This window comes from Apodemus sylvaticus, chromosome 2, assembly GCF_947179515.1.
Source record: "Apodemus sylvaticus chromosome 2, mApoSyl1.1, whole genome shotgun sequence".
Classification (NCBI taxonomy): Eukaryota; Metazoa; Chordata; class Mammalia; order Rodentia; family Muridae; genus Apodemus; species Apodemus sylvaticus.
Window position 1 is genome coordinate 181,158,061 of NC_067473.1, and position 21,296 is coordinate 181,179,356.

The following is a 21,296-nucleotide window of genomic DNA, read 5'->3' on the forward strand; positions in this document are numbered from 1 at the left end:
AGCCGCAGACAACCCTGCAGGGGGTCTAGCCCCCTGTGCCTTGCTCCTGAAGCTATACTGAGGCAGCTAGATGATACAGGGCCATCTTCCAGGGTGGCTGTCAGGTCTCCATGCTGTTTTGGTGACTGTGCACCAGGGTCTTTCCCTGAGGTGTGGCCACCCTGAGAGGAACAGAGGGAACAGCCAAGAGCTCTGTGCAGAGAGAACAAAATGAGAACCCAGCCCGTGAATGAGAAGGACTGGAGAGAACAGAATGGAGACAGGGGCCACTGTACCAGAGTCCCAAAGAACTTCCCACACACCAAGAACGTGTGGAAGACAAAGAAGAGACAGAAGCCAGGGTGGTGGACAGCATGAAGCTACAGTTGAAATCCTGAAGGGGCCATGAGGGAATGGGGAGTGGGCTAGCAGCAAGAAAGGCTGGGCCTGAGGCAGCACAGAGAGGCAGGGGAAATCCCGGGGACATGAGAAGGTCTTGACTCTGGAATTGACTCTGGATTTTTACAAGCAGAGGCTAGAATTCCAGCATAATTAACAACCACATGTTAATCTTCCTTCCCAGACAGGAGCTTAGTCACCAAGAATTTCAGCAGAAATCTCATCTAAAGGAATTCTAACACTCCTCACCACCCCATCCCGCCAACACATGTCACAAACACAACCCTTAGGGGTACACACACACACACACACCACCACAGCTTATCAGACTATGCTACGGCTTCATCTAAGGCATCTCTGGAGACTCCTCTTGTATGGCTCCTACCCAGAGCAGCAAGGTTTCTTAGCGACCTTTTGAGATGTAGCGTGTGAGTCTCCAAAAGGCTATATATGCTGTGAAGACAACAGCTTACTCTTAGAGAAGCCATCCACAGTTGGGTCCCTCCTATTTGGCTGTGCCTTTCTTCTGAACAAATGCTTTTTCTTAACCCTCTTTATGAAATCACTAAGCCTGTTGACTCAACTGCCTAGTACTCACTCTTTTTAGGGTCAAAGCTCTGAGCCCCTATTGGCCCGAGTCAGTCTCTACAGGTGCTCCTCAGGGGAGAGGCTGCGAGCTTGGAGCAGTCTCACCCCCTGTCCACTAAGAAGCCGAGGACCTTAGAGGGCTTTTCCAGTAGTGCCCAGTGTCTGACACACAGACGGACCACACACTGAAGACAGACCTAGTCAGTAAGGACATCCAAGTGAGTGAGAAGGCTCTCACCTGCAGAGAGGTTCCCCCGGCTTCTTTACCTGTGTCCGACAGCGCTTCCTTCCTTCACTGATCATCCAGGAAGCCCTGCCACGTCCAGGGTTACCTCACGACAGGACAGATGGGAACCTGGCACACTAGGCAGTCCTGTGATGAGCTGAGGGCAAATACAGCAGTTAGGGTGCACTGGGGAAGACAGGGCTTTTGCTACCTTAGAAATACCTACTGCAGCTCCCGCACATCTGCCAGGCCTGCCAGGGAGCAACCCAAACCCGTTGGGACCCAGCTGTGCCTGCACAGGGGCAGTTTTGTTCAAGTGAGAGAACTTCACAATCTGTACCACAAATATTAGTTTCCTCCCAGAAAGAGGCAGAATTGCTCCCTCACAAATGAAAGGCAAATTTTTCCTTGAGGAAAAAAAAAAAACCCAACAACTGGAAATCAAGTCAAGGCAAAGGCATCTGGCTTGTCTGGATGCTTACTGTGAGGATGCTGGCCCTGTTCAGGCACTCAACTGCTTCAGTGTGCAGGCACTGAGCTGTAAGCCCGATGCATGGAAGAGCTCACACGTCGTTGCTCATGACCCACAGCTATGTATGCCCTGTGACTTAAGAGACATTCAACAGCAGGTGTTGAATACCTAATTGCCCAAGGACAGCAGGAGAGGCATTGCTGATGAAGAAACAGTAATGTCTCAGAAGCACGTGTCACATCACAGAGGCAAAGAACTACAAATGTGCCATTTATAAACTTTTTATTTAAAAAATAAAATTATAAACAAAATACAGAGAAATATTGACACCTGTGTAGCAATTAGACGACTTTTCATCTTTGGGGTAATTTGTTGTTTTGAGAGAATAAAATCCTAAGTTTTATAAGGACAAAGGAGGAATTTGCTACCTCATTGGTAGTGGGCACTTGGCATAGGGAAGACCTAATACATACATTCAACACTTCACAGCATATTCAAGTCTCCTTTCCAAGTTCTATACCAACAGTGTCCCTCACCAATCCCTAAGATTATTGAGTGCAATATAATATCATTAGAAAATAATCCTGTTCTTCCTAGGCCAACTGTATTTTCACTACTTAAATACATTCTACAGCAGTTTCTGCCCAGTTGAAGTCACGCCTCCTCTAGACAATTAAATATGAAGCAACAGTCAGTCCTGAGGTGCCTCCCTCTTCGTGTGGACAGCCAGTCTCAAAGCATCCCTCCCACCCCCAACCCCCCGCTGCTGGGTGTGGACCCCTCCCGCAGAAGCTCCTTAGAGCAGTCAGGCAATTCTGCAGACACACACCTTAGAACCTTCCTTTTAAAAGATGGTTGAAACACATTACCCATCCAACTAACAAATGCCCCATTTCAAGTAAAAGACATTGAGAAATCTGCACAGTAATTTTCTGAAAATACACATAAGTTTCCTCCATTTTCAGATCAACTATGAACTCATTAGCAATTTGGATTCCTGCTTAGTTTTCAAAGTCACAGGAAGCTACTTATCCTATACTCTTGATAAGCTTTCCATTTTACTTTTAGTTATAATTTTATTAAAATCAACATAAATTACAAATAACTCCCATAACTAAAGGTACCAGAATGCATGGGGCCTGTCTGTGTAGACTGGACAAACAAATATCAAGATCCGAAATTCTCAAATCTCCAAGATGTGCACGCAAACTAAGCAGACGCATCCCCCTTCTCCTCAGTCCTCCACCCCATGCTGGGCCTTCTGGTCTGAGAAAACGATGACAAACAATGGAGACACATGAATTTCCCTCAGTTGAGCCGCTGTCTTCAGGTTGTAACTTCTCCAGTACATGATGGCTGGCAGTTGGCAGTAGGCTGCTGAGATGATATGACCTCTAAGTCAGAGTCACGAACAAACACCACCGCATCCCCACTGACATTTATGAGACACTGTGCCTGTGGAAATAGCAGACAGAAGCTCAGATGCATACAGACCAGGTGATCACATGCCTGCTGTGTAAGGGTTCAGGTAGAAAACAAAATGTAGCACAGCCAGTCAGCCACTAGGGTAAAAACAACACAGCAGGAGATGAGAAAAGAAATCCAGAGAGCCTGGGAATCCATGACGATTTAAGCCTGCTATTAGTCAAACCTATAAGATGACAACAAGAGACCAATCTTATAATTGGAAGGTGGTCAAAGTTGTATACTTATAAGGCAACAAAGCCCATGTTCTGGAAAAGAGTGATCTGTCAGCGTCTTTCAGAGCAGAGTCTGTACTTCCCCTAGAGAAAAATCTTGGACATGACTTTTTACTGCACCATGTTCACAAAAGGAAAATATAGAAGCAATATAAATACTATCTAGAAGAAAGGGAAAATATAGATCAGTCATGCTTGAAATACTAAACAGAAGAGATAAATTTTATGAAATCCTGCCAATATGGCCATGCCAGCAAGCTCTACGCTGGAGAGGAGTGTGGCATGGAGAAGGTGGGAACACAGGAGCTTCCCTACACAAAGCAAGGCAGAGCCCAGTCATCTCAGGAAACTCGCCCTTTCCACAGCACAGGCCTGAGACAGTCCAACCCACAGGACAGGACAGGGCCTCCAGCTCGTAACATCACTTTCCCTGTATACAGCATGAGTGTGTTCAGGAGCCCTGTTCATAAGATACAACACTTCAAGATAGCTTTTTACTTGTATAATTATTTAATTTTAGAAGAAACCTTTAATGTTTTTTTGAACTATATAGTTAAAATTAATAAAAGAATGTTATTCTAAGGTACAGTCTAACAAGACCTCTTCCATCCCCGACTTAGAGAGTAATATTTTGGTAGAAACAAACCAGCAGTCTGTCCCATGGTGTGTTCTCCACCATCAAGGCAGGTCAAACTAGACATCTCAGCACACAGAGTAAGGAGTGCCTCAGGTCTCCTCAGAGAGGAGAGGCAGTCATATCCATATCCCAAAAGCTCACCAAGAAAGTGACTCAGAGCAGAAATTCCACAAATGCTTAATTAGGGGTGACAAGTGGTCATGTGGGCTGTGACAGCACCTGAGCAGTGATGACCGTGTGGTTAATAAAGTCTGTGAAGCACGTTGGAAGCATCAACACTCAAGTCCTAACCAGGCAGAGGTGGGGGCCAGAGGCCTCCTCAGATATCTGCCATACCCCCACCTCCCCCACCCAGGCAGAGGTGGGGGCCAGAGGCCTCCTCAGATATCTGCCCCACCCCCACCTCCCCCACCCCGTGGCAGGCCGCTGTCTCACCTGGTTCTTACTGGGGCTCTCCATGAAGACACACTGCTTCATAATATAGGAGACAACAGCATTCCCTCCCAGCGCGGCGACGTGAGCTCGGACCATGGCAAACACTTCAGCAATGAAAGCGTGGAGAAAACCACTGACTCCACCTTCCTGAAAACAATATCCACATACATGTCACATACAAGGAAGGACACGTGCAGATGTCAAAGGACACAGTACACATTCCAGGTTACCTTAATGTAAAGACAACCATTGACATTTTCCTCAGAGTAAGGGTTTGTTTTTTTTCATTAACAAACACACTTTTAATAAACACATCTGAGTAAGGATTTTAAAGGACTTTCATTAAAGCTCAGATGATTGTAATTTGCTTGTGACTAGCTTTTACCACACAAACTGTATGTTTGATGAACATGTGGTGCTGGGGAACAACCCCAGGGCTCACCTGCCTGGACAATGCACGACTACTGATCTGCACATTGGCTGCTGCTCCAGCACCAGCACCACCATCCTGACTTTGCACAGGGCCAGACATGAACTTCAGGCCTCAGCTGAGCTGGGCCTACACGTGTGTACTACCTTGCAGCTCTCTGGTGGCACCTGCTGCACCCATCTTCCACATTATATGCTAATAATAATTTAGCATTGCAGAAGGACGCACATGGACACTGCGCCTTAAGTCAACAGTGAGATCAACTGGGGAGCAGCACAGCATCAGTGACCGCCTCAACAGCAGCAGACACAGAAAGACGGCGGACTCAGGGTGGCCAGCAGCTTGTGCATGGAAGCTACTGTCAAGGAGGCTGAGAAGACAGGATCACATGTAGGAGACTGGCCTGAGCAAGCGCCCCATTCCACAACACAGCACCCCGTTCCACAACACAGCACCCCAGCCTCACAACACAGCACCCCTGTCTCTCTCACAACATAATCAATCTTAAAGGAACCGTATTAGGAGCAACTAGAGAACAACAACAGAAAAACAATGCAAATTTGAAACCAACCCACTCTATCTAACTTGAGTGGCTTTAATTCTCCACTTAGAGGTTTGGAGACTGCATGGTCTATCCTCCACATAAACAAATAGACTATCTCAGAAGGAAGCATCCACCTAACTGACTGTCCTGTCAGGATGCGTGCATTTGCACAGAGACGGCTGTGATTGCTCCATGCCAGCAGGTTCCACGCTGGAGAGGAGTGTGGCATGGAGAAGGCGGGAACACAGGAGCTTCCCTACACAAAGCAAGACAGAGCCCAGTCATCTCGGAAAATACGCCCTTTCCACAGCACAGGCCTGAGACAGTCCAACCCACAGGACAGGACAGGGCCTCCCAGCTCCATAACGTCACTTTCCCTGTACACAGCATGAGTGTGTTCAGGAGCCCTGTTCATAATTTCCTTTTACTTAGGTTAAATTCCCATCTTACAAATGATTTTGAAATTTAATCACAATCATAAAAAATTTATAACTCCTGTGTAACAACTTCCCATGTACAGTAAAACCCAGCAGAACAGTTCTTGTGTACAATGGAGAGTGACAACAGGCAGCCTCATTCTTCTTTCAAAGGGAAGAAACCATAAAGCCAAACCAAAGTTATCTCTAGACCATATACCTACTACAAAAATAGACATTCCTACATGAGGATCCTTGAAAACCGCTATTTAAACATATCTCAAAAAATTCCAAACCGCCCCCTTAGAAACATTAGCGTGTCCCAGCAAGGCAGTTTTAAATCCTGAATCAAAGACAGGAGATAGTTCTTGGTTTTACAACAAAGATCTATAACTTCTACAAACAAATGGGCTTAAATCAGATACAACTCTTGTAAAGTGGGTTACTGTATGAAATTTGGTAAGTTTACTAAAGTCTATCCAGATAGGTTACAAATAGGAAAGCAAACCACGAGTGTCTATGTCATTTAGAGGAACACATTATCTTAAACTTTGGTTCTAATTCTTTAAAAAACAAAAACAAAAAACCGCTTAAGTTTTGTACCATTACCTCACGGAGAGACGTCGTCTCTCTAATAAAAAACATGTTAATGATGCCCAGGTACTTTGTTATCCTTGCTCCAGGGATGAAGGAAAGAGGCGTCATCTTAACAACCCCAACTGTGGGACTTGCACAAGGTGGCGCAGAGCGATTCCGGAAATTTCCATCACCCATGGGACTCGCTTTTTCAACAGTCACAGCTAAAATTGGAGAAAGATAAGGACACGTTAAGAACAGACACTGGAAACTGGATAATCCCCTAAGGCTTCCGAACAGAGGTGATAACATTCAGCTGTCTGTGAGACTAAGCCATGTCATGAAAGAAAAGAAATTATCATGCACCACATGCAGCTGAGAGAGACAGATATGAGGAGGTGCCGGAATGGAATTCTTTGGGAAGGAAAATGGCATTCCTGCAAAGGAAAATGTTGATGCAGTGCAGCTAGACACACAATGCTCGGTGACAGAGTGAGACAGGAAAGCGCCAGAGCAGTGAGGAGCTGCTGGAGAACGGTTACTGAGGAGAGAGAAGGTGTGACATTCCAGTGCAGTTCCACCTCTGTCAGAAGGCCAGGCCCCTGTAGGCTTGTAGGCAGCCCAGGCAACACTGGGTGTAATACATTCCTGTTTGTCTTTCCCAAACTGTTTTGATTAAACAGCCATATAACTTAAACCTTTACAATCGATCTCGGCTGTCTAAAAGATGTTTTGGGAAGTAAGTTAACAGTAAAATAGCTCCCACCAGTTATTAAATAACTGCAGTTAAGTCAGAAACACACACCTGTGTTTCTAACTCACAACCAGCCACATGGTCACACCATCCCTGTCACCTCAAGAGGAAACCAAGGTCACCTACTTATTAATTTAGCACCTCTAGAACTAAAAAAAAAAAAAAAAAAAAAAAAAAAAAATCAATGATTCTGATAAATTTCCTCTTTCCTTTAAAATGTAATTTTCCCTTTTTAATATGAACTCACTCAAATATGGCTTCCTCAGAATCTGCCATAACACAGGTTGTAAGACATCTCTCTATATAAGATAAGTGGTAAGATACACTAGCTACTATCTCTATACACACTCGGTCCCTGTCCCTCAGAACTAGGAAGTGACAGCCTTGCTGTCAGCAGTTTGCTGGGTCCTGGAAGTGTCTCTTCAACAAGAAAGCTGACCGAGTCCTCCTAGACAGGGATATAATATGCATCTGTGTACTTTCATAAAAGTAAAATTTAAAAGACAAGTCTACAGCTAAAAGTAACCACCAAAAGGCTCTGTAGTAACTCCTCTCACATGACCAAGCACCTGCAGCTTTCACACTAAAACTTGTGACTGATTGGCAAGGTTGTTACTAGGCAGTAAGGTCTAGCCTTCACCACTGTGAAATCAGGGATCTGCTTCTCAGGTCATCAGAACGTGGTAGAAACATCCGCCTACTTGTCTTAATTGATCCGCGCCTTATGGTCTGAGCTTTCAGTTTAATGAGCTCTATCCAGCTGCTGCATCTGTCTGCAAAGGAACTGTAATCAACTGACGGTGCTGGAAACACAGACAGAAAACAAAAGAAAACACAAAGAAAAATATGGATGATGTGTCGTACTCGCCCCAACGCTGCTCTGATGACGTAACTTAGCTTCACTGCAGCTCACAGAAAGCGCGACCTTTAGATCAGACAGGAGGGGTGCACAGTCGAGCTTTAGACAGCCCAGTGTCCACACCCGGTAGCGGTTGGCAGAGCGCTGGGCACGTGACTGCACGGTGTCTGGAACCAGTGCAGGCAGGCCAGCTGATGCGGGAGCAGGACTCAGGCTGCCCAGTTGTTCCCACTCTCCTCATTATAAGAATTTAGTTGCTTCTATTTGATTTTAATTTATGGTTCAATTCATAATCAACCCATTATGAGCAACCTCATTCCCTACTTTTAGCTGAAAATTGAAACTAAAAATAGTAAAATGTTGAAAAATGCTTGAAGGGGAAAAAAACAAAAACAAAAAGAAAAGAAAAAAGAAACCCGCCCCCCGCTAATGAGCTGCCTCTTACTAAGTGTCCACTAATAGCCCAGCTCTGAGACCAGCAAGACAACCAAAGGTGCACCGCCATCCATGGTCTGCTTGCCAGCAGCATGGCCTCTGACAAGGAGGGGAGCAGCTAGCACCTCTCTGCCATAGTAACTTTCATTTCACATTGCTGCTGTTTGTAAAAGACTAAAGAATAAAACCTTTAGAAACTTGGGAAATATTTACATAGTAAAAAGTAGCTATAACAATGTAAATACTTTTGAATTTATAAAACTTTCTAAATACCACACAGCGTTGCTGGGATCTAGTCCACTGTCCAGTGCATTCCTGTGCTGTGACTGTATGCCTACTGATCTATAAGCTTACGCCGATGGCGACTGTGTGCTTAGGTAGACAAACTCACCTCTCTGTGCAGCTGGTATACCTGAGTTAGAGTTCGCACTCTCCAGGTGTTCTAATAAGACAATACAGACAACATTAGCTCGGATGCGAGGACAAGCCAGTACCTCTTCTCTGCTGCTTGTTAATATCTTCCGTAAACCAGAAGAACAGAACAAGTAAATCTTTATGGCTTCATTATAAAAGCAAACCAAGCACAAGTATTAGGATTTAAAATGGCAGTTCCTTTATATGAAAACTAGTCCCATTAATAAATACTATGCCAAGATGGTCGCTTATTACAATACAAAGTGAGTTTCTGGAGAAAGTACAAACAGTAACATGCTAATAGAACCATGGCACGAGGTAAGAAGACAGGGTCAGTGTGCTGGAGAGGGCTGTTTTAGGGAGGAGAGCGAGCTAGTACTATGGAAGATCACACACCAGGAAACCAGCCTCACACATTAACACCACACTGCCTAGCAATGACCCTCACATCTGACTTTATCAGCAACTCCCTCTAGTGGTAGAAAGCCTTTGTGAAACTAAGTGATTTACAGATCTCCAGAGAGATTGCTAGGAATTCCAAACAGAATCACACCCTTCCCAGCAGCCTTGGGAGTAACACCCAGAGGTTATCCTGGTGTCATAGGTATTTGTTGCATATATTTAAGATATTGTGAAAAGGTAAAAGTACTGCTAAAGTCGAATTATGCTGTTCATGCTCTCTGTACTAGCATATTTGTATTTTTGTTTCAATGAATTATAAAACTGAAAAAAAAAACAGAATAGCTCATTAGAAACAGTGAAAGTATTTGGGGGCACCCAATTTTTTTTTAAAGTATCAATTAAGCAAATACACTGTCCATCTCTAATGTATTGGTCTTTTGGTAATATTTTCAAATTTATAAAATTTAATTATTCAAAATCTGACTTGTACAGGACTTTCTCCTAAGTGGAATAGCATCTGATAGCTAGCACTGAGATCATGCAGTAGTTGCAGTCCTCTGAATGTGGCACTGACTAATGAGTGGAGGCCACAGGAGGACTGGGAAGGTACCATGTTACAAACAGGTCCAACCACTGACCATTATGTCCATGGACAACATATCTAACTGGGTACAGTCTTCCTGGTCCAGCAGACTGAGGGATTCGGTAGTCCAGAAGGAGGTGGGAATACAGGAAGACGCCAGACTGGTCCTGACATACATTCAGCAGCTTAAGCGTCTCTAGAGACCGCACAGGACACGAAGTGGCTTATACATACATGAAGCACAACCAGCCTACTCCAGGCTTAGAGGTCTCGAGGGTTTTCTGGAGTCACTGCTGAGGAGGGCAGACTCCAGAGTATTACAGAGGGTATATCTGAGCTTGGGGTCATGACAAACACCTACAATTCAGAATGTACAGACAGTTCAAGGCTGACTTAAAGAACCAAGACTTAGGGTACAGTAGCGTCATGGTAGACTGTCTGCCTAGTGTGCACAGGCTTGATCTCCACCAACAGAAAAAAGAGAGAACGTATAATTCAAATTAGGCATCTTGTGAACTCCCCACCCCAAGATCAAGAAGGAATTACTCAAATAATTTTAAAAACCACTAAAAATAAATTCTCTTCTGTAATTCTGTACTGTTGTATCTGCAACTGTGCCATTATACCCTAAACTGTGCCCAATGGAAAAGACACAGTACAAAGCAATATCAAAATGTTTCTGTTTGTAAAGAAGACAGTGACAAGCCAAGCACTGAGGTGCACACATCTAAATCCAGCATTTGGAAGCAGGTGGGAGGAGGATCTGGAATTTAAAAGCCATCCTCAGTGAGTCTGCTCAGTCTGGGCTACATAAGATCCTGTCTTACAAAACCATAAATAAATTAAAAGAGTTAATAAATATTTTGTTTTCCTACATAGCTAGTAAGAGTGCATACTCTTAAGAAGGGAAATGAAGGGAAAAGGAGGCTATTTTAGCCTACATGATCTTTATGTTGTGTGCATTTCTCTCTGAATTACTATTTTCTCTATTTTTTATAACGGGGGAGGAGTTCTTTGCTTCCTGGCTCCAACAGTTTTGAATCGCAGACATTCTTCAGTGTGCACGGAGCCTTTGTGTGCACTTGTTATCACTCACACTTGCTCTGATCTTAGAGAAGCCCTCAAGGTCAGCTGCTATGGAACAAGTGAACCTGGCACCTTAGACACAAAAGTCCTCAGACTCCTGGCTCCTCCTCAACATGGTCTGGCTTCCCAGGTAACAGACTCTCAAACAAGAAAGCACTGTATGCAGTCTGGCTTGCTGACAAACTAGTAACTCTAACAATAAAGCAATAAGCAATCTCCAGGCCAATAGTAACCAAAGACAACAGCTTTCATCACTCCTTATAAGCCCCACTCAAGGTCTGCTGGGGAGCTAGCGCTGAACCTACGTGGTGTGCACGTCTGTGTGGTAGAGTGCAACAAACACTCGCATATACCCACGTGAGCAGTTAAGGGACAGCCTGCACAGAGCAAGCTTCCTTCTTTCATCATATGAGGCTAGAAATCTAACTAGGAAAGCAAGTAAGGTGACAGATTATTCTCTTAGCTTACTCTAAGCAGCAATTACCAAGCCACACGTCCACAAGTATGGAGAAAAAAACAATCGCATGTTAAGAACGGACTAGCAGAAATGAGTATGTTAGTGACCAATCAGTAGCAGCACAGTGGCCAGCAAGTGCCCCCTCCTTTCGTGTGCTTCTAAAGTTCTTCTCAGGCATCTATGATAGCCCATGAGATGCACCTGTCAGCTGTAGCTATAGCCTGTATGTGTAGCTCCTCCGAGGTACATGCTAACATGCCCCAGTGAAATTGGTAGCACTGGAAAGGGTCAGTTTGGTCTCCCCTACACTACAACCCAGTAAGAAGGCCCTTCCATGTTAACAGAACTTCCATGTAGGCCTGCCTTCTCAGCCTCCAGAACTCTTGAGGCATTAAGTTTCTATTCTTTCTAAGTCATCCTGTTTTCTGGTGAGTATCACACAGTGGACAAAGGCTGCTGTAACAGAAATCACTAACTCCTGTGACTTTTCATTTCTATCATTAAAATTTATCAATCATATGTGCTCTAAATCTCTTGAAGTGAATGTATTTTAAAGTCTTAAAAATTCCTACAAATATTCTTTTGTAGAATAAAAGGCATGTAGCCCGGAGTCTTTAATTTTCATTATTTTCCCATTTAAACACTCAAAGTTTTAAGTTATTATCACAACTGAGTTTCACATTCTCTCAGGCATTTTGATCAATATAATAAATGATTGATTATACTTTATATCTATAAAATGTGGCTTAATGACTAAGTTAATGGTGAATCTAATGATTGATAGAAACCTATGTAGATGTGAATGAACTGATAAAGAAATTGCCATAGGAGCTGTAAATTATTAAGGTATAAAGACAGAAATAGCAGCTTCAATGTGAATAGTTTTTTATAATGGAAAATCAAAAGTGAAGCTTCAGTAATGCACAGATTCACCTGGCTTCTCCGCAGAGCCTGCTATAGGCTAGGTCGTCCCTTGCTTTGCACTCTGCCCCTGAAAGCCCCCCACCTCTACTCTCTGTTGATTACGCCCTTCCCTTCAGTCCATCTCTTGGATGAACTACAGACACTCAGACCTATCGTTACACTTCATTCCTTCATTCATTGGTTTGTTTTGGAGAGAGGGTCTCACACCAACAAGCTCTGGGATTACCCCCTGTGCGCCTTTCTCTTTAGTTTCTCATTCTCCTCATTCTCTGCCCGATAGCACCGTCCCCTGCCAGCACTTTGGCTGTCCAACTACATGAAGACCATTCACAAATTCCTTTTATTACTGTCCCCATTTTGATCGTAATGTAAAAACATACAATTTGTAAAGAGCAGATACAGCAGATATCTAAGAGACTGTTACTATATAAAGGTATTTGTAGTAGTATAAAGAGCTACTATATATAGTTAAGAATTCAGAAACATTCTTCAGTTGTTGGAAAAATAAAAGTTAATGTTTACTGATTTTCATGCTGACTCCCGGAGTTAGTGGCTGATTAAATCGAGTCGCCCTGCCAGGCTACAGCATCCGCCACCGAGCAGGAAAGACTGAGTGGGCACCAAGAGTCTGAAGACAGGAACAAGACAGAATGGAAAGGGCCTGGTCTAGTCATTTAACCAATAAAAACTATGTTGCCCTATTAGATTTATTGATAGTATCAAACAGAGGAGCTCTAAATAAAACTATCACTCTATAACAGATTAGACTTATATTTGAGATATAATTAAAGTAGTATGTGGTTTATAGTTGCTTAGGTCCATCAGCTCACCATTACTAATATTCAAGATTTATATCTTCAGATTTTAAAGCGGTGTTGACCTTTTACAAACATTAAAGCAGAAAATTATTGAGCTCATCTACATCCTATGAGAAATTTTTCATTTAAAACTTTTTACCCCAAGTATCACTTGGACTCGATACTTTTACTATATTTAATCTCTACTTTTTTTATATGCATCATTTAAAAAAGAATATTAAAAACAACAACAACTACAACTACAGAAGAAAGCTGTAAACATGGGCACAGATGAGGTTAGAGCATTCTGAAAGCAGTGTAGAATGTGGCCTCCCACGCCTCCCTACAGCCCAGCCTGGGAACTGCACGGTGAGACCACAGCATGTGTGCTCCTCCTAGGACTTATCTGGAAATCCTGACAACCTTTAAGAAATGACTGAAATCAACCCCTTTTAATATTTCACAGCTAACAAATCATGGTAACTATCTAGGTGACACGGAGTCAACCAGAAGTCCGAGACGAGACAAACCAATAAACATGCTACCCTGAAAAACAAAACCAAACAATGCACCATGAATGGGAAAACTGAACATGAATGGACAATTCAGGCCCTGATTTACTCCATATGGTGAACTAGGATAGATGCATGTAATGAAAGCAGTACATGACATTTATTGATAATAATCAATCAATCAACTAATAAATAACAACAAAAGGTTAATCTAAAAGCAAAGCACAATTGTTAACAACACATTATGCTTGACTCTTCAGACTATTCTTGTCAACAAAAAGGGAAATAAACAAATAACAAATCATTCCTTTTTTTTCTTTGAGAACATGACTGTTAATTAGCCATCCATGTTTACAGAATATTTTACAGGAAATAATTCTGCCTGCTCATCTAGCACCTCAGCACGGCCACACGAGCGAGCCCCTCGACATTCTCCCACCCTCCTGTCTGCCTCTCCAGACTCCTCTCACTGCTACCCTTAGATTCTCACACACTCTCTAATCCACTCAGCACTGTCCATTCCAGCACATCGGAAGAGCACTGCTCTAGTCTTCAAACCTCTCACAGTCCACCTTACCCTCAAACCTTCCAAATTACCTTAAAATAACTTTAAAGACATATTTAGCCCATGTCTTCCTTAAAGAATGAAAGCAGTAAAGTCTATATACACATGCAGTACAAACCAGAGCTAAGAGCACTACAGTGAAGGCGCAGACACCGTTCCCTGCCAGTTTTCATGGTCCAGGCAAGTACAGTTTTTGCATGGACCACTGAGTGGTACACATTTTAGTATGTTTTATATATTAGTAGACATGAAGGTTCTGACTTTAGGCTGCAGTGAAGGTGGTGTGGTGTCATTTAATGTTTCTCCAACTCTGGAAACCCTTTCTTAAGTAAGACACAGAGTCAAGGCTGTGACCTACAGAGCTGACCGCTCACTCCTCACCCTGTGTCAGCCCCTCCCTGAGGGGACGCTGAGGTGGCTGGAAAGGACTCTAGAGCTTAGAGAGGAGTCTGACTTGCTGCTTTGCCTCACTGGAGAGTCTTAGAAAACTGGTAATTACGGAAGCTCCCTGAACCTGGCCATGAATTCAGCCTTTCATTTACTTTTTAAATAATACAAACATGTTAACAATCACAAAACATAGAAACACAAAAAATTAATACATAAAACTGAATTTAAAGTCTAAGAGGAAGTGTAAAACTTCAGATCGTAGATGTGCGAAGCCAAGGCTGACAGCGGATCTCTGTCACCTGCTTAGTGACAGTGCTGCCCCAGGCTTTCCCTCCACGCCGGCCCCTGATGTGCCTGACATTAGCAGTAAGCACTTCAGGCCGTACACACGGAAGGCATTCCAGCCTGAGGCCTCTTCAGTTCTCAAATTCACAGCACCATTTCACAACAGTGACCACATAAGCAGGAGCTGTAACTATCTGCAACATTTTGGAAGCTTCACTATGGATAAGGGAAGCTTACAAGCTTCATGTTAATCTTCTGCAGAGTCCAGTTGTAAAGACAGTGTGGTTACAATCCAGCTAAAATGTACCCCAATTCCAAATATATATTCTTGTAAATTAGCAATAGGTTAACCGTTTACTGACTAGGTTTTAGGGGTGGTTTCTCATTGTAGAGGAAAGACAAATGATCCCTGAAAAGAGGGGTATCTAAGGAACTCAAGGAAGCTTAAAGATGTGTTTTTATTTTGTGTGTACAAGTATCTTCTGCATGCATGGATGTCTGTTCAGAGTATGTGTGCCTGATAGCCAAAGAGGCCAGAGGTCCCCTGAGACTAACTACAGACAGCTGTGAGCTGCCATGTGGGTGCTGGGAACTAAAAGCAATCCTAATTGGCAAGTGCTGCTAACCTACATCCCAAGTCCCTCGAGAGGATTCTTAACAATGATATTTTCCTCCCTCAAGAGTGTGTTTATTCAGAAATCTGAACCCAGACACCCTTGAATTAGAGTTCCTTTTGATTCTTCTGAGGAAGCTAAGGGATGCTAGACTGCCTGTACACATTCTGGATTGGATTGTAGCTGGTGACACAAGAAAGGTGAGCAATTGCCAGGTCAGTATGTGAACATGGCTTATCTCTTCAAATCTATGGACTATGAGATAAACATATATCCTACAAGGACAGATAGACCGCGCAATGATGTATTTAGTGAACACACACACACACACACACACACACATTCTGTTTTACATATAATTTGTTACCAAATAAAAATACTCATAGAAACAATTTCAATTGTTATGAAATATAGTGATTATAGTAACTAATGAAATGATTCATTTGTTATTTGATATTAAATAACAAGTGAATCATTTCTCAATTAAAAACTTTAGAAAAAATACAAACTACACTTACTGCATAGGTCAAAGTAAAAATTATACTAAAACAAAGAGAAATAGAGAAAAGCAGTCCTCCCATTCTTTTCTGCAGATTGTAGAACTAAGAGTTTTCTCATTAAGGGGAGATTATTTTGTATTTTAAAAGCCATCAGTTCCTTATAAAAACCCTGTCCTTCATTCCAGCCACTGTGTAAGGGATGCAGTCACACACCTTTAACCCCAACACTCGGGAGGCAGAGGAAGGTTGAGGCCAGCCTGCTCTACAGAGGGAGTTCTAGGACATCCAGGGCTACACAGATAAACCCTGTCTGGGGGGCTTAGGGGGGGGTTAAAAAGGACGGAAGCACAATCCTGTCTAATCTGTGCATCCCCCTGGAGACTCTATGAAAACCCAAATAAAAACCTCTACTAGACGAAAACTTACCAGATAATACACCAAATACACTATATGTAAATATATACACTAGGAAATTAAAAGTAAAACTGAAGTATAAGAATGGAACATTAGAAAAATGACCTTCACTGTTTACAGAGAAATCTCTTTATGAAACAAAGGAAGAACAACACAGGATGACAGGATGAAGGACAGACTTCTCAGACTGACTCTAAGGACACAGAGGTCAGCCTCCCAGGCCCCCAGCCCCCAGCCTCCCGGGGACCAACCTTTAGCTGCTGGGAACGGGTGAGGAGGCAGTGAGTCCGAGCAGAGCTCCAGCGGGAACTGCAGCAGCTCTTCATTGTCTGTGGAGGCTGAGAGGCAGATGCACAGCAGTTACCTAGCAACCATCTCAGCCTCAACCCCAGCCTATCAGAGGCAAGACTGTAACAGGCAAAGGGGAACTTTACTTGCTAGACTTTAAAGTTTACCTCTTTGTAGTGACTTTTCGATGTGGGGTTTTGTGGTCTGTAAGGCCTGATGTTTATCAAAAGTTATTGCAACTGCAGTGACTGTAACCTATAATTATAGAAACAATTATGATTGGCAAAATAATCACTGATAAAATTCAATTTCTTACAATTTTCTTTCAGCACCATGGGACAACCTGTATCAACTGACTAGCTCTCCCTTCCGGATTAAGATTCTTCTCAACCAGAATTCTATGTAAACTCAGACATGCAACATGTACCTCAAACCTAGACTTTTCTGAATGCGCCTCCTCTAAAAGGCCAGGTCTCCAAACGGGGCTCGTAGTCCTAAGCAATGCACCCCACTCTATGTGCTGTGTGCTCAGTGGGAGCACACCTGAGGTTCCCCTGCAGACAACCAGCAAGAAGACAAAGGAAATACACGGCCTGATGCAAGCTGATATATACCTTCAGAAAATCGGAGTTCAAACTCGGTGAAGTTACTGATTATGGTAACATTAAGCTAAAACAGATCCCAAAGGGCTAACAGCCTCTTTTATAATCAATGGCACCTTCATTACCTGGATTAACTCATCCTCAGGCAGAGACACTGTAAAGTTCACATGGCAGAGACAGCAGGGGGTCATGGACCGAAGTTTGAAATACAGGCTCTGCAGAAAGGAGAGGACTGGTGACTTCACTCTTCACTGCATGCTAACGTATTCATGTTTATAGATCATGATCATGTAAACACAGAGGACATGAAGTGAGGTGGGACAACCTTGGACGACAAGTCACTGCATACCACCATAATTAGCTAATACAACTTTACACAACCCACCACTCTGAGCAAAACACACACACACACCAATACAAGCTTAAAGTTTGTCAACAACTTAAGTTCCTAAAAACATTCTACAGATGTACTAGATTTTTATGAAAGTTAAGCTACTAAACAGCTTCTTTGCTAATGCTGTCTCTTAGAAGAGCAAGCACAAGCTAGTGCCTCAGGGTGGCACAGGGGAGACTGACAGACTCACAGAAGCAGCACACTCACAGCCATATGAGGGACTAGGGACAAGAAGACTGCTCCGGTTAACTTGGATTCTGAGTGGCAGGCTCCTACCTTGAGCAGGTTCTCACACAGGCCATTGAAGTTCTTATTGAGGGCTTGGTTGGTCAAGTTGAGGCTACTTAGTCTGACCACTCTTACTGACGTGAACATCTAGGTACAAGAGAAAGAATAACACATCTTATTTTCTTCCTACAAGTCTAATAATTGATAGAACTGGCAAATAATGAATAACTACTGAAATTAAAAAGAATAGTGTTTGTAATTGCTATTGGGGTAAAAAAAGAATTAGTATTTAAGTAAAGCATAATGTTCTCTTCAATCTGATAAAAGTTTACCTGTATTTCTGATGTCCAATTATTTATGCCAGGCATAATTTCTGTATTACAACTATAAAAACCTGCCAAAACAAATTATAATTAAAATATGATAGTTTACTGATTTTGGTTTTTAGAAATAATATTTCTCAACTATAAAGTTTAAATATAAAATTTTCATTACTTTTGACTACATACTGAGTTCAATACAACCTGAGATACATGAGACCCCATTTCTAAAACATAAATGAATAACTAATTAACTAACTAACTAACTAAAAGAAAGCTAGTCCCCTCACAATAGGAACCGGAACACCGATGCACACCTGCTTTATCTCAAAGCCAGCTTTCTGCATACCTGAAGGAGGCGGGACATCAGTCAGGAGGGAATGCACGTCTTCCATGGCATCAGTGTCATCTATCTAGAAACAGAAAGATAAGACTACTGTGTAACCATTGATCCAAATATGGAGGTTGTCCTGATTCCTTAAGAATTATTTTTATTCTCTGAAAAGCTCAAGATTTAAGAACTAAGAAAATGCAGAGCCATTTCCCCTGCTAATGCATTTAACATGGGGGCTGGAACATTGTCTCAGTTAAGAGTGTTCTGCTGCTCTACTGAGGATGAGAGTTTGGTTCCCAGCCCCCAAGCTGAGACGCTCACAACACTCTGAAACCGCAGCCTGAGGGGATCCAGTGCACTGTGTGATGGCCGGAGTAAGAAGGGCCCTCATAGGACCATGAATCCGAACACCCAATCTCCAGGTGGAAGAACTGTTTGGAAAGAATTTGGAGGTACAACCTTGTTGAAGGAGGTGTGTCATTTGGGGTAGGCTTTGAGGATTCAAAAGCTAGCTCTTTCTCTCTGTGCCCTACTTACAGATGAGGACGAAAGCTCTCACTACTACTCCATCAGCACGTCTACCTCCTGCTGTCGGCTCCCTGTCACGATGGACATGGACTCTACCCCTCTGCCAGTAGAAGTCTCAATAAACTCTTCTCCTCTAGAAGTCGCCTTGGTCATGGTGTCTCTTCACAACAACAGAAGAGTAACTGGGATACCCTCTTCTTGCTTCTGCAGACACCAGCACACATATGCTCATACATACATACACATGCATATAAACAAATAAAAGTGTAAAACAAAAATTCTAGCATCAGCAAATTTTCCTATAGTAACAACTTCAAATTCTAAGTAAAACCTTTTATACGTTAACGTATACTGACATTACTTTTATGCAGACTTTTCAAAAATGTTTATAAAAATATTCTACATATAATATAAACAAGCCTAAGCAAAGCCAGTGTTCTTACATAAACAGCCCACAGCCATGTGCACCTGCACTTCGCCTTCGCAGCCCAGTCACGGCCACACCTCAAGCCATGACTCCCCAATACTATACAGGCAAGCAGGCGCTCCCCATCATCTCCTCTCTCACTGAGTCTGTCCCCTGCCTCCATCTTCTGCCCACAAGAGAAGTACTTTTTCTTTTGTGACTCTGCCCAGCCAGGATCCCATCACCCAGTTTATCAGTTATCCTCTGGGTCAAGCTGCAGGGGATGATCAGTCACCTGCAGAGCTTGTTAAGACACTTTTAGTGCCCCAACCTGACACTGCCTTTTCCTAGATCTGAAGTAGAGTCCTAACCACCCCATTTCTTACAAGCCCCAGGAAGCACTGATGTTGTAGCTGGCAGTAGTAACTGCTTCTCCACTGACCGCCCTTCTCCCCATCCTAAACTGTAAAGCAATAAAAAGCAGACCACAGTTTGGGTTTTCTGCATATGAAAACTCATCGCAGGAGCCAGATGGACATTTAAGAGCACATATGTTCTTGCAGATGATCCAGCTTTGGGTTCCCAGTACCCATTCTGGGTAGCTCATAACAAATACCTATAATTCCAGCAGTGGGGATTTGGGTCTCTCTGACCTCAGGGACAACCTGCATAAACTCATGAACACACATACACACATGCACAAAAACATATAAATAAATCTTTTTTTAAAAACCAGATATAAAACCAAAAAGCCCTCTCGTCTCACTCAACTGCGTGTCTGATGGGCTGACCATATCTCAGACTCTTACTCTCGAATCACATTCCAACACAATTCCACTACCAGCTCGCAGTCACTGGGTTCGTTCAAAGCACCAGATTCCTCAACAATGTTCCTCTCACAATCTGCCAGTAGCCACCCCCCCTCCTGAGCAACTCTCAGAGAAGGGTGAGGGACACTGTTCTGAGAGCAGTGACCTGCTGAGCACCATGCCAGACCGTCATCAGGAACCCATGCATGCAACAAGGCACAGTGAACTCAGTATGCAGGGAGAGCATTACAAAGTGCATATAGCAATATTTATCAAATACAGTCATAAGAAGACAATTATACTGTGTTAAAAACAGTACATTAACCCAGACATTGTGTCACACAGCTATAATCCCTGCTTGAACTACACTGTTCAAGATCTCTGTGTGTTGGAGACCAGCTTAGTCTACAAAGTGAGTTCTAGACAGCTACACAGAGAAATTCTGTCTTGAAAAGACAAATAGATAGGTAAATCTAGACAAATAGACAAGTAGGTAGGTAGGTAGGTAGGTAGATAGATGGACAGATAGAATAAAATCAGTACATTTTCTGATTTAAAGTCATTCAGGCTCACAAAAATAACTCCAAATGGTAAACTATTGCAGGCTGAGTGTCTTTTCTCTGGAGTTCCGGCATCTAAAGGGTCTCAGTGCCTTCAGATCCCAGCACTCCAGACTCTGATGTCTACACAGATGTTGGAAGCTGAAAATCTGTACCCCCTAACTCTAGAAACTAAAATTTATAATTTCTTTTCAAGCTGGCCTTGAACTCACTATCCAGTGCAGGAATCTTCCTCTGGAGCACCAGGAACAAAGGCTTAAACAAAGGCTTGCCCAGTTTCCATAGTCTGGGGGGTCCTGTACAAAGCTTCATGAATCTTAGGTAAGCACTTTACCAAATGAGCTAGCTCCAGCCCCCAAGTTTGGAAATTCTGGGCAATTCAGATTTTAGATTTTTAATGATCGTCATAGTTAGGGCTTCACTGTGATTATGAG

At 43.0% G+C, this 21,296-nt stretch overlaps 1 protein-coding gene across 7 annotated transcripts in view; it reads right to left on the minus strand.

Annotated features, from left to right (window-relative positions):
- Positions 1-1,929: 1,929 nt before the first annotated feature.
- Positions 1,930-21,296, minus strand: part of C2cd5 (C2 calcium dependent domain containing 5) — an 85,161-nt gene continuing 65,794 nt past the window's right edge. For 3 of the 7 annotated variants that reach the window (XM_052175232.1, XM_052175233.1, XM_052175229.1), the window contains 11 exons: positions 18,575-18,638; positions 18,238-18,299; positions 17,954-18,052; positions 17,409-17,498; positions 16,849-16,936; positions 16,645-16,731; positions 8,842-8,892; positions 7,858-7,959; positions 6,436-6,626; positions 4,437-4,583; positions 1,930-3,119 (listed from right to left, as the gene is read on the minus strand). In XM_052175232.1, coding sequence (XP_052031192.1) covers positions 2,991-3,119; positions 4,437-4,583; positions 6,436-6,626; positions 7,858-7,959; positions 8,842-8,892; positions 16,645-16,731; positions 16,849-16,936; positions 17,409-17,498; positions 17,954-18,052; positions 18,238-18,299; positions 18,575-18,638 — 1,110 coding nt within the window. In that variant the 3' untranslated portion in view covers positions 1,930-2,990. The remainder of the gene's footprint in view (positions 3,120-4,436; positions 4,584-6,435; positions 6,627-7,857; positions 7,960-8,841; positions 8,893-16,644; positions 16,732-16,848; positions 16,937-17,408; positions 17,499-17,953; positions 18,053-18,237; positions 18,300-18,574; positions 18,639-21,296) is intronic. The other 4 variants (XM_052175231.1, XM_052175234.1, XM_052175235.1 and 1 more) reach the window with 2 other exon arrangements.